Genomic DNA, 13,995 nt, shown 5'->3' with positions numbered 1-13,995 from the left:
AATGAGCACCAGGCCTGGACAGTAAATTCACGGAGGGTATTTGGTACTTAGATGGGCAACAGATTGATTGTTAACTGCTAGGGTGCGACTGGCAGTTAAACATCAATTTGTAAGAAAAGCACAGCAAATACCACAGACTGTATCCTTTTTATGAGAAAAAAAAAAAAGCACTTTGCTGTTTTATATAAACTCTTCATTACAGTGATAAGAAAGATCTTTAAGAAGTTGGCTGCTTCCATAGTTAACTACCGTCCTTATGTTTTGCCTCATTAGCAGTGAAAGTTTCAAGTAGTGTTGCCTGATTCGGAGGCAGACGAGGTAATAGATACATCATGCCTTAAACGCCACTTGATCATCGAATTGCGGTGCTGAGAAGATTGGGTAGTCCTCAGTCACTGTACATTAGGCTTGTGGAAGGAGAATGAATGGGTAAAATCAGTTAGAGTCATAAGAACTCACCAGCTAGTATAGACCAACTGGCCCTTTTAGATTACCATAGTCGTTTGCATTTAAATGGTATATTTCATAAGAAAAGAACCCAGAGCCTGTCATAATCATCATCTACATCTTAAGTACCGCTTGGAGGCAGATCCGTGTTCATAGGCATCTACCCAAGAAGCAATGCTCCAGTCATAAAAGAAAACAGGAACAAAAGAGAGAGGAAGAAGCCTGGAGCATTGGTAACTCTTGAAGCCACACTAGTCCTGGCTTCAAGAGTTAACTAGAATATTCTGAATTTAGAATGACTCCATGGCTTGCCAACGGTATTAGATGAAAGATGCGAGCTGAATATTTGAAAGGACTTTAACTGGAATGTCTCTCCACGAAGTCTCTAGAAGCCACGCATTCATAATCCTTAAAGTGTGCTTGAGGAAAAGACAAAATAAAGGATGCTGGCCATTTGCTTCTCCCCTTCTGTGGCTGTGCTGGAGAGAAAACACTGAATCTAGGGAATTATTGCTGAACTGATCCATTTACGCCACAGGTAAAGTCTCTCACTGGACAATTTGTAAAAGTGCGAATTTAGTCTTAACCTTGGGTTCCTGCTATGAAGTAAAGCAATGCTACTATCTACTTGTGACCACATCACTGTTGCAATGACATGACAATGAAGTAATTGATCAACATTTCCAAGGCATACAATCAAACAAAACTCACAAAATATATAAAACTTCCCGGTGCAAAGACACATTCTATCACAGCTGTAATGATATTATTCAATTACAAAGGCATTAACAGAACCAGCTGTTGTCACTATGATTTCCCCCTTGGTTTGACATGGATTAAAATATAGAGCTGGTGAAAAGACTCAGTAAGTAAAGTTTTTGCTGTAAAAAAAACTAAAGATCTGGGTTCAATATCACCCTATATAAAGGTGAAAGGAGACAACAAAATCTAAAATGCTGTCTTCTCTCCTTCACACACAATCATCACACACACACACACACACACACACACACACACACACAGTAAGAAGAAGAATTAATTAAATTAAACGTTCATTTATATTGTCCACTTAAACAGACTTTACAATCATCTTACATTCCTCACCGGAAATAGTATCAGACCCTCTGAGTACCAAAACCCATAGATGCTGAGAGCCTCTTTTCTAAGACCATGTGATATTTTCACTCTCAGTGATGTCTGGCTTACGCACAGTAACCGATAAGACATAAGGATCATGTAAATAGTCCTTGAACGGCAGTGTATTGTTCAGAATATGGCAAGGAGAAAAAGAAGCACACGTTTAGCATAGCACAACTTTTTCAGTAATTTTGATCCATATTTAGTTAGATGCATAGATCTGGAGCCTACATGTATAGAAAGGATCATTTGTATGTTCTTCCCATATCAAATGGCAGGCGCTATACAAAACATCTCAGGTACCTGGCTGTGTGGATTTGCCTTAGGATTCTGAAAATGAATAGGTCATATAATGTTTTCAACTGACCACAGAATTCTTTACAGTGAATTTCTCTAAGCCAGTGTCTCTGGCATTTGGATAAGTGCCATGATTTTATTACCAAGTTACTTCCTTCTTTTTCCACCTACAATCTGCTCCAAACTTGCTGAATGAATTTCCCATATTTCCTTGTACTACTCTTCAGATGATACGTTGATAGATGAAACTCTGTAGATCTCATAAGTATCCACTCGACACCCGCCAAATTTATTATTCATATAAGTGGATCCTTTGCTTCTACGTATCAAATTATGTGCAACTCATCCAACATACTTGGCTGCTCCTGAACACATGGTATTATTTCTGCCAGGAACAGCTCTTTCTCTGTTTATCTATTTATAGGAGCTGGCTATTTGTGTCTGTTGGCAACCTGAACACCTCCACTGAGGCTTCGGTGATACACCTGTCTCATTTTGCTACTGCATACATGCATGGTCGTGCCTTGACCTGTGTGTGAGCATTCCAAGGATAGCCTCTAACACAGGATTCTGTACATACTGGCTGGCTTGTCTGTCTCTCTCACCAGACCCCTACGGTCTCTCAGGTCAGAGATAAGATTCATTCATACCTTTGTTTAAAAGGCATTCAAGCAAGACCAAGAGGCATGAATCTAAAACATGGTCTCTAGCTTTGATACATAAAAGCTAAGCATGATTCACTTTAAAGTTACTTAAATATCATTGTGGACATTAATTATTTAGCTCAGATGTAATACAGTGGGCCTTTTATGTAAGAGGAACAGAGAAGAGAGCTAAAATTATAGGGAAAAGTCTCTAAATGGTAGTGTGAGCATTCCAAGAATGTCTAGAAGAGAAGGCTACTGACATTGCATGCAAAGACTTTATAGCACAGCTATTCACTGCCATAGAACCACTTTGACCCTTTAGCTCTGATGCAGGTAGAACATGACCTCTGTGAAGATAAAGATTTTAATATTATAAAATTGGTAGGCTTTGGGCAAATGACACAGAACTATAAAGTATGAAAGAAATTTCTCACCTTGGTTGAAACCTCAGCAATCAAATTCTGCTTATTGGGATCCACAAAATCCACAGACTGGCCTTCAAATTCAATCTTCCCAAGCATGGTACCCTATTGAATGAAGATATGTATAAAATGGGAAGTAAGGGTGTTGTGTTGTTGACAGGATAAACCCACAGAGACTATGTACAGCTGTTCTGTCATTTGGGCATCTTTATAACAACTCATAAGCATCACCAGGTCTTCATCTTCTCAAATAGAAATGCAAAGTAGCTGGCAGCTACATTTCAGGAAATGCTCGAGGAAGTACAGTTAGTTCTTTATCATGTGACTGGAGGAAGGTAGTGGACAGGCACATGTGTGTTCACATATGTATGTGCATGTATTCATGTGCAAATGGAGGCTAGATGTCACCTTCAGGTGTCATTCTTTGGGTGCTATCTCCCTTGGAAATGGGTCTTTCATTGGCCTGGAGCCTCCTGGTTAACACAGGCTAGCTGGTTATTCAGGCATAAGATCTACCTGTCTTCGTTTCTCTGGCATTGTGATTGCAAGTGTGTATCCTCACATCTAGGATTCTTTATATGGGTGCTGGGAATCAAACTCAGTTCCTCAAATTTACCAGGAAACCATTTTACCAACTGAGCTATAGCCCCAGTCCCACGGGAGGATATTTTGGAGAAAAGGCCATTGTCTTTTGTAAGCAAAGTTAAACGCCATCAGAACTCAGGTCACTAGGTTCCAAACTAGTGTAGATAAATCAGAGACCCAGAGACCTATATCCTTAGTTCATTGGACCTAAAACTATTGCCCAGAAGAAATAGACAAAACTATCTGTTGAAAAGAAAATATGACATCTCAAAACTGCAAAGAAATAAAAATAACTTATATAGCTTGACAGTAAACTTGAGACTCAAAAAGGGTAAATAAAATGAAATTTATTATGTCAGAAATTTGAAGAAGTCACAGTAAAAGTGTTTCACTATGGTAGACATGTTAATATGCTGGTGTCTATCCCAAACTGCCTGATCCGTTAGAAATGTTCAATGCTCTGCATAGTTTTCACAATAAGCTTTGCTAGACTGAATGTGGCAACATTGTCTTCTTTTATTAGCTAGCCCTGGTGCTTGTCGGGAAGTCTGCTTTGAACTGTCTTGAAAAAACTGCCATGCTAAACCTAGTTATCTGGAGTTTCCCCACAGTATTACTGTACTGAAGGAAACAAAAGGTTTACTTCTCTTTTAAACTGATTCCTTGGAGAAGCCACTATGTGAATGAGGGTTGAAAAGGCCAGCCCACCATGGAAGCCTGGTGGGTTGCCGTGCAGTTGTTAAAACTAGGGTGCTGAAACAAAGCCTGAGCAAATTAAACACACCCACCTTCCAGCTTCACGCTGGAGCATGTGGTGGTTTCTACCTATGCTTTAAATCCAAGTTACATGCTCCTATATTTATGAGTTCACAAATTCTGAAACTTGTCTTTCTCCTTTCTCTTAAGGCATGCTGTGTGAGATGCGACTTGAGCTTTAACTGAAGCAAAAGCTAAAATACACATTTTTTTTATGAGCCGGCATCAGCCATAAGTAGATCTAACAGGTCATGCTGCTATGTGCCTATGCTATTCAGCCAGATTTTTACTTAACAACCTAAGCCCCTATGACAAAAGCAGAGTTCCTCTGAGGCGGACACATGATACAGAGACGCAGTGAAGACCTGCAAAGCCCGAGCCTGGCTACATTCTATCCCGCCTTCTGCTGCTTCTGCAGCCTGAACTGCATTCTCCACTTGTATCCCTTAGGGTCCTAGATGCTACAGCGTTGTGTAACATTGCTGTGCTCTGCTAAGGAAACAGAGTCCACTAAAGTCTCTTCCCAGGAAAATCATAGACAGGATAACTAACGGAAGCAGAAGACTGGCAGCATGAGATCTCACTGCCTTCCTGCCCCAGATGCAGTCATGGTCTCCTGTTGAATACCATTCCTCCTCTCTATACGCAGACAGCCTGTGTCAATGCAGTTGCCTCTAATATCCTTGGGATACTTGTTCCAGGAAGACCCTAGAATCCATGACTCTCAGATTCCTCACATAAAATGCTATCATATGTCTGTCGAACCTACATCTATGGCTGACTTAAAATCATATCTGGATAGCTTACCATCGTTAATATAATACAAATACAATGTGAAGAGCTACTGCCTTGTATTTGGGGAGAAACAAAATGTTTTTTTTTCAAGCACCTTTTCAATAGTTTGTGCAAAACGTATAGGAGACTAACTATTTTATAACAAAAAAAAATTCACAACTGGTTTTCTAGAAGGATCTGTGTCAGTTTATACTACAAAATTGCATTGTTGGCTTTTTTAATGTATTAAAATTAAAATTTGGTAAGAAAACCTGTTGGTAAGAAGTTCCTGTGAGGTCAACTTGTTAAATGCTTTGTAAACACTTCGTCTACTTGTTCCACTAGCTTAATCTCCCTCTCTCACATGAGCAGAGATAACACCTTGTCTTGTTGCCATGATCAACACATAGTAGGCACTTAGTATGTCCCTGCCAGGTAAGATGACCTCAGGCCCACCCTGTTGCAAACATCATAATCAAGTGTGCAGTTCTGGAAATTCCATCAGAAAAGCAAAGAAATGAGAGCCAGATTTCCTTAGTGTGTTAGTGAGTCCTTCATGCTCTGGAGGGAAATGAAAAGAGACTTGGATTCAGCTGAACATGATGATCATACCTTATCCCGAATTATTTTAGTCAGCATTCTGGTATCCACTCCATAAATTGCAGGGACCTGTAAGAAAGAAGTCGCAGTGACAGAGAAGAAAGAGGAGATTAGAGCAGCATATTGTTTTCAAGTCGTACGCTTAGCCTCATCTATCTTCTTGAGCAGTAAATAACTCCCACACTCCTCCTTTGCCCTGACCCAGGGTGACAGTGTTGTCAGTTCCAGGGAAACGGCTGCTCTACTTAAGCTCAAAACTCCCACTGCGAAGAGCACCCTCAGAATAAAGAACAAGAAACCCTTGCACCAACTTTGCTGCTTATCCTCAGATATTAAGTCACATTCTATACAACTATTCATTTTGAAATAATGAGATATGCATACATGCATGTATATTTTATATATATATACATAATTATGTACAACATATTTTTTCATCTGCATTCTAAAAAGTCAATCAGTGAACCTCATAATAAATAATATGCAAATACTTTGAGCCAAATATTATTGGCACACAGTAGGTACTCCCCATATGTTTTTCTGAAGGCTTGTGTTATATTGTGGATTTCCTAATACGCGTCCGTCTTACTCATCTGTGAGGCAATACATCCACTGGTTTTCTTTTCTTCCCTTTTTACTAAGTTGAATAAAAACAGATTACATACACATTTGTGTTATTGAATATAAAAAAGTAAGGTACACTAAATAACACAATGTGTGTGTATGTGTGTGTGTGTGTGTGTGTGTGTGTGTGTGTGTGTGTGCATGTGTGAATGTCAGTGTGGGAGAGACAATAGAGGGAGATGGAAAATAGGGAAACAGAGATGGGGAAAAGAGAAAAAGTAAAGATGAAAAAAGAGGAGACAGACAGAAACAAAGACAGAAAGAGAGATAGAGAGACGGAGAGAGGGACATCAGGTGCTAAATAACCATTATAGGAACTAGCTATCTGTCAGATAAATGTAACTTGTTTTAATGGCTGATAAGAAACCAGTGGTGACCATGAAGTGCCTTCTTACCTCCTGTGTGCTTTACGAAGACTGGGACCTAAGACTCTGTGACCAAGTTTGTGTTTAGCTGTATTTTGTCACAAAGGGCTAACATCGAACCCAAGAGGTAGACACTCGGAAATGCAGAATGTTCTGGGCACTTGACAGTATTGTAATTGACTGTATTCTATATTACAGGTTTAGCCACAGTTGAACAAAAGCAGCTACAGTAACAGTGAAGATGAAGCTAAATGTAGTAGGTCTCGTAATGTTAGCAATTCCTAACATTTAAGGTGAACACTCTGATAAGAAATTGACATTTAAACTGTGGAAAGAATCCAAGGCTTGCCCTGTTTTCCACATTACTTCAAATGAAATTATAGCCATGTAATTTGTCATAGTGTTTAAGACACAAAATACTTGTAATTGTATATAACTGTAATTGTAAAAATTAAAGATGAGAGAAAACCCCTATTGTATGGTATGATTATGTGCCCTACACACAGAGCTCAGAGCAGACATTTACTAGGACACAGACATGGAGCTAAACTGGAGATGAAAAGGTGGGGGGTGAGTGATACTGCTCAAGAGAAGGCAAATTTCTAATATGTTCCCTACTGCCTCTTCTAAATAAGATATGCTGCCACTCGTGTGTGGGCGCCACCTAGTGGATAAACTGAAAATATCTAGGTCTATGTATTTGGAATGAATTCTGAAAAAACTGAGTAGGATGCAGTTTTGTTATTTATGTTGCTGCTGTTGCTTTAAAAAAAATTGTCTAAGGTAGTGATATCTGGAAATGCATACGCTCCCAGGTACCCATAGACTCACAGGTCTATCCACCATCTCACCTTCTCCTCCTGCAGCCATTGACCCAGACTCTTGGTGGCCAGCCAGTGGTTATAGTCATTGCTGTAGTTGAGCACCAGCAGACCTGCCACCTAGGAGGAAAGCCAGGCATTTGAAGGGTGATTCACCAAACACTCTGCACTTCTTGCGGCTCATCTTGAAGGTTAATTTTGCACACTTAGGCTTTTTTTTTTTCTAACCACTGATAAGACATGCAAATTTCGAAAAGATGATATACAAAAGGTTGCCAATGCTTGTATGTAAGTATATCGTGGTTTCCTTACTGCTACTTTTGGAAAGTGGGTTTACCTTGCAGGCAAATCCCCAGATGGAGGAACTGCTTCTTCCGGGCATGCTGAACTTTTCAAACATTTGATTTATCCATAATGTTGTTCACAATTACTTATTCGATGTAGATAAGAGATAAGTTTTTTTTTTTCATACGAATACAGAAAAGAGTGAGAAAACTGTGGTAAATAGTTCAGTTGTGAGGACTAAACCTGAGACTCAAGGTCCTCCGAAACAGAATAAAAAGAGAATGAAGCCGCCATGTATGCTTTAAATTGTTTATATGCTTCATATTTCAAGATACTACTTCTTACCCATCATATAAATCATCTTTTATTAACACTTAAAATGCAATAAATAGCACACAGCCAATTATCCAACTTATCTCAAAAGATGATTCTCCATCTTCTGTTGCCTCATCACTTGGACTTGTAACAATATTTTGGGTATTAAAATAAGTTTCCTCCAAGCTATTAAAATCTAAACTATCCTAATGAATAAACTTTAACTTGTCATGTTAAAGATTGACCTATGGTACTTAGGAATAAGGTTGAAAACATAGACTTAATCCAAAGTGTTATGAGAGAAGCTGTGCCTTTCTTGTAGCCTTAAAAGTCGGTCAGTTACATGTTTAGGAAGAGAGACTCTTAGCACATCATGGCGGCCGCTACCTTGATTCCATCAGACTCCATGTACTTATTCAGCCCCAGTTCGTCTCGCGTGGTGGTGTCCGGGGCCCCACCATTCCCAATGATAGGGTTGGCCATGGTAAGGATTTGCCCCTTGTAGGCAGGATCAGTAATTGCTTCTGGGTACCTGGGTAGACAGGCCAGTGTATTATCATCCAAGCACGATTTATTATCTATGAATATATGCCAAGCCACTGAACCCTTCAATAAAAAGATGATAGGGTTAAACTCCTAGAAACCATCTCTGGATTTCAGCAATCCTAAAGAAATTTCATGAAAATGCCAAACTGTATCCATAATATAACTAATATGAACAGTAGAGATGATTCTAATACAAAGGTAATTCCTATTTTTTTTTTGTTGTTTCATTTAAAAGAACTTAAATTTCTCAAATAATATTTTAGTTTTTGTACACTGCTACCAGTTCAACAATTGCGAATATCTTAAAATCTTCTCTAGCATACTAGATATTGAGTTAAAGCATATACTTACTGTGGAGGGCTGAAAGTTTTACAAACATACCAGCGATCAAAAAGGTGAAAATAATTTTCAATATGCATTATGACACCAAAGAATAACCAAGTCATAACAGCGTAAGTACATATCCATATTAGAACTCAGAAAATAATTAAACTATTATGTGCAATAATAGTTAATACACATAAAAAATAAGTCAAGGATACTGATTCTTAAACTATTTAGTTTAGTTTGAGCATACAAAATGAGGCATGCAACATTTAAGCTACTATAAAGTGTAAAAAGGTGTTGCTCACCTACAGCATGATTGTCTTAAAAATTAAGGTTACAAATAACTATTTTGAAGTCCTGAAAATAGAAATGGAAAGGAATGCAGAATTTTGAAGTTGGATAGGTGTTTGTGTGTGTGTGTGTGTGTGTGTGTGTGTGAGGGGGGGGGGTGCAGGAGAGAGAGGGAGAACATGATGTGGGGGAGGGGCACATGTTACCATGAACACTAGGAACTAAAAACACTTAACTCCACGCACTTGAAGACATTCTAACTGATTCCTTCTTTCCTGGCCTCTTACATTTTGCCTTCCTGCAGACAGAGTTCAACCAAATCTTTCTTGTGGATAACGACTGAAAGTGAATTTAGATGCTGAGCAGGATGGAATCAACGGCCTTGAAACCAATCCAATACAGCTCAGAGAGCAGTCAGCATAAATTCCTCGGCCCCATCCAAACTAAGTCCTACCAGAACTAACTTTGTCAAGAGAATACATTGTCCCCCAGCTCCACCATCCCCATGGGGACGTGGCACTCAGCCTTTACCAGCTTGTTTCTCAGACGCTTCTCACCTGTCAACAACCGCTCATTTTTTAACCAAGGCTTCTACACAATATAAATGCTTTTCTCAAAGATGAAGAAAAACGACTTAATTATCAACCACCTTATTGAGTCTTTAAGCGACCTGACCTTCCCCTTCACCATGAGCTTATGGCACTCTCTAGTGAGTTCATAAATGTAGCGTCCCTGCAGAGTTGGAAGCAAATCAACCCATCAGGTCCTGTTTGACTTTTGTGATGTGACAAGATTTATCACCCATAATCTATCACCGAGAAGAAAACCCGAGTGCCCACCCTCATTCTGATGTATATTAAAGAGTTGTTGGTTGGCAGGTATATTAACACAGCCAGTAATTAGTGCTGTCGAGAAGCTTAAGTAATTGCCTGGCAAAGCAAAACTTTGCAAACAGGTTTTATACACTGTAATTTAATGTCCTCACCACTGGGGCTGGTTTTTAAACGACCTAAGATTCTTCATTTTGCACACCAGGGTGAGGATTTAGAGAAGAGGCGCATTAATAACACGACAGGCTTGATTTATCAATATACTCAGTATCAGTTAACCTGACGTTCCTTTCTCCTTTCGAGGCTAATGCGAATTCCCCTGAAGTGTTCATGAAATATCTCATAGAAGGGTCGTTGACTGACTCTCTAAAGGAAACCTTTTAAGATAATCAGGTCATATTTTTTCTAGGACACATGAGGCTTACGCCTCCAGCTGTCAGTTTGTACTATGGCCCCCATATTTTTACTCATAGGTAAAATTATACAAACTACTCAAGTGTCTCCCCTTAGCTGTGCAGAACAGGGGCTTAACTTCATGGACAGAACGGCCCTATACTGTGATGCTCCACCTCTCCCATTCTTCAAGTTTGACCTTCATCAGATCAATACTTCCCATAACTGATGTCTTCACAACATACATTTCTAGGATTCGTTCCCTTTTGTTTTGTTTAAGGGGCCATCTAAGCCTCCATGTTGTATTTCTTTTGCAGGAACAGGAAGCACGCATCAACACCAGCTGTCCAGGCTGGTATACAGGCTGGCTGCAGCAGGTCCTACACAAAGCTCCCCATGACTACAGTATACGATACAAGGATGTGATGAGGTCAACCTGTTACCATGAGTTGACATCACCCAGGTATCCTTGTATGCAGAGGAAAAATAAAGCATTTGGACAGGAGCATACTCACCCTCCTAAGCCGGTGTTAAACACCACTTCACCAGCAACCGAGGATGGATGGCCAAAAGAGTAACCCCTCATCTTAGTTCCATCTTCCAGAACAATGTGTGCCGTCTGTGCCTAGAGAAATAGTTGCAAGAATCTTAGCAAAGCACGAAACACCAGACACACAGAGAAAATACTGACGATAAAAAAATACCCAAGCATCAGTAAATGTCCAGCAGATTTATTGAAACCATCCCACCCAGGCATGGAGTTAGTCTGTGTTACCTGCGATTTTTCTCCAAGTGGATGGCGCTGTCACTGGTAGGTGTTTTGACTCGCTTTGCTTGGAACAGGAACTGAAGCAAGTCAACGTGCTACCTATTCTCAGACTACCTGTAGAGTTGTTGACAAGCCAGAAATACTTCAAGGTAGCTGCAAAGCTACCGTTGGTAACTTTCCCTTCTTAATATTCCCCAGACTTGCTCAAGTATACCTTTCGGGGAAGTCCGTGAGCTTGCAAAGGCATCGTGAATTATACTGTGCAACTCATGTTCACTCCAAGGTTTAGAGCTAAAAGGAATCCTCGAGATTGAATATTAAATTATGCCCCACAGAGTTCTGGTGTTTGCTGGAGTTGTCCCCAGGAATGCCCTCTCTGCACTGTGTTATGGACATGGAGAAGCTGGAGTTGGGCCACTCTGAATGCTAATGCAAGAGCGAGCACTGTGGAACACTCTGAAAGCAGTATTGTGTCTTTCCTTTTATTAGAGTTAATTATATCCATGTCTGGTTCTCGGTTTTGACTGTGGGCATCCTGAATTCGATTACTTTGCCGCCTTAATCTTTGAACTAGCTTCTATAAAATTCTTGGCTAAAGGAAGGAACAATTAGAAAAAAAAACCTATCTAAGAGACATGCAAAGATTACCCATTCCTCGTAAGTACTGTAATTCTATTGTTGAGACAATTTACATCGCAATTTCCATAGAGGTCAAGGGAGAGGGAAAAAATTGTGTTAAACCACAGCTCAGGGGGCAAAAATCTCTAGGAGACACTGTAGTTCACTGTAATATGTGGTCATAAAATACTTCATAGCAACTCAGAAAATCAGAATGACAAATTGGTACTTGATTATACGAGATATAATCTGTTAAGATTAACGACAGTATTAGGTTATGCAGTTAAGGTTCTGTATCTTTTTAATAAATATATACTGAGATACTAAATCATAACGTAGTAGATCTGAAATTTTCCCCAAATAATTATAAATCAGAGAAATTGATACGATTATATATGAGACTAGTTTGGCCACACACTGAAGTAGTTGGAGAAAGACTATCTTTTCTGTGAGGTTATGTGAGGTCATGGGAGGGAGAAATGCACAAATTCCCTACTTTCTGTCCCTGAAGCATCTGAGGGCTGAGTCATAGTGTCTAATCTCTCCATATCTTGCTGTCCCACTAACACACACACACACACACACACACACACACACACACCAAATTAAAACCAGTTTAACAGTGGATGCTAGTGAGCTCTCTATATTCCTCTAGCTTGGGAGCACTCTCAACTTTCCAAGAGTTAAAATGCAGAAGACTGTTATTTTTCAGTAATAATGTCTGCAGAAATCTGATGCTTCCCTTACATCCAACGTACTCAAATCGCTTGCCATTGGAATGGTTGTTCTTATGTGTAAGACAGTATTTTGGTTGTCTTTCCTCAAACACTATGTTCCTAAATCTCAATTATGTATGAATGTGTATATACAGTGTACTTATATACAGGGCTATTTTAGTGTTTCCTATTTAAATCACATTCTTTTAAATGGGTAATTTATTTATTTTGTTTTACATTTAAAATATAACATACAGATTTCACGTTTGTTTCCTGAGAAAGACAAAAGAAGTTCTGTAGTGCTCATTGGGAAAATGCTGGTATGTGGAATTCTGTGTGCTACAGAGGAGTGGGGGGATCACAAGCTCAATGGTCCCTGTGATTAGTAAGACTTTGTTTTTCTGGACACTGTGTTAAGAAAAATTTAAAATTTTTCCATCACAAGAAAACCCAGTGGTTGGCATCATCTGATACCAGCGGTGATGGGATTTCTGTCAGGGATTGGCCCAGTACACATCTAAATCTCTCTCTGTACACAAGAAAATCAGCTCTGCTTGTCACATCTAATAGCACCTCATCTTTGTTCCATAACTCATTTTGATTTTTCAGTTACTTCTGTGTAATTACAATTCAAGACAGAGGTTAATGATTTTGGGAAGTTTGAGTCCTAATGCTCAGTGTATTTCCAACGACCGGCCACAGAGATGGGTCTCAACAGGGGTGTGTTTATTGGCAAAACTCCCCAGATAACTCGGACATGTTTCACTAGATGGAACCCCTTTGGTCCAAGTAATGAAAATTTACTGTCACAAAACATTTTCTACTAGAAATGTTATTTTCTCTTGGTGAGGAAGTCATGTGTAACTGACATGCCTCCAGAAAATAGAAGAAAGAGAGTGTGGTCTTCAATAATATGTAACTTAAAATAATGGTACTTAGGCAAGCTTGTCTGTGAACTCCAAATTCAGCTGTTATCCATATTCGAAGTTATCAGACTTGATAAATTATCCTGAGCTTGTCTGCCTAAACTGCCACCTTTGTGTATGTTCCCTTCTTCCCTCCACTGACCTACTCCCAATTAGAGCTTTCTGGTTTTTGTCTGATCTCTGGGTTAGATGACTCTATTTTAAAGAAAGGTAAAAATTTACATCAGAAAATTCATCTCTTATTACCTCTTCCTACAATTCCATTTGGTATTTTTTTTTCCTCCCTCTTCTCTTCATGAAACTAGTTTCCTGGCCTGCTTCCTTTTTTCTAAGATACATCTGAAGAGACATTTACTGCTGTCTGAAATAGTCCCAGAGAATGTGTTCAATATGTCTTTTGCTCCCTTAATTATATTTTTTGTGCTTTTTGGCAGTTTTTATAGATCTTCCAATTCTCTTTCCCACTACTCATTACATCGTTACAAGACTTCTGTTTATTGCCTT

At 39.3% G+C, this 13,995-nt stretch overlaps 1 protein-coding gene across 1 annotated transcript in view; it reads right to left on the bottom strand.

Moving 5' to 3' along the window:
* CPS1 (carbamoyl-phosphate synthase 1) overlaps positions 1-13,995 on the bottom strand; it is a gene marked incomplete at both ends in the record, with an annotated part of 104,874 nt that overhangs the window by 78,796 nt on the left and 12,083 nt on the right. The window contains 5 exons of the mRNA XM_080932798.1: positions 2,963-3,055; positions 5,678-5,734; positions 7,506-7,595; positions 8,463-8,607; positions 10,978-11,087. Of these exons, the coding sequence (XP_080788924.1) occupies positions 2,963-3,055; positions 5,678-5,734; positions 7,506-7,595; positions 8,463-8,607; positions 10,978-11,087 (495 nt within the window). The remainder of the gene's footprint in view (positions 1-2,962; positions 3,056-5,677; positions 5,735-7,505; positions 7,596-8,462; positions 8,608-10,977; positions 11,088-13,995) is intronic.

This window comes from Micromys minutus (assembly GCF_963924665.1).
Source record: "Micromys minutus genome assembly, chromosome: 19".
NCBI classification, from domain to species: domain Eukaryota; kingdom Metazoa; phylum Chordata; class Mammalia; order Rodentia; family Muridae; genus Micromys; species Micromys minutus.
This window is presented reverse-complemented; position numbering and strand designations above follow the sequence as displayed.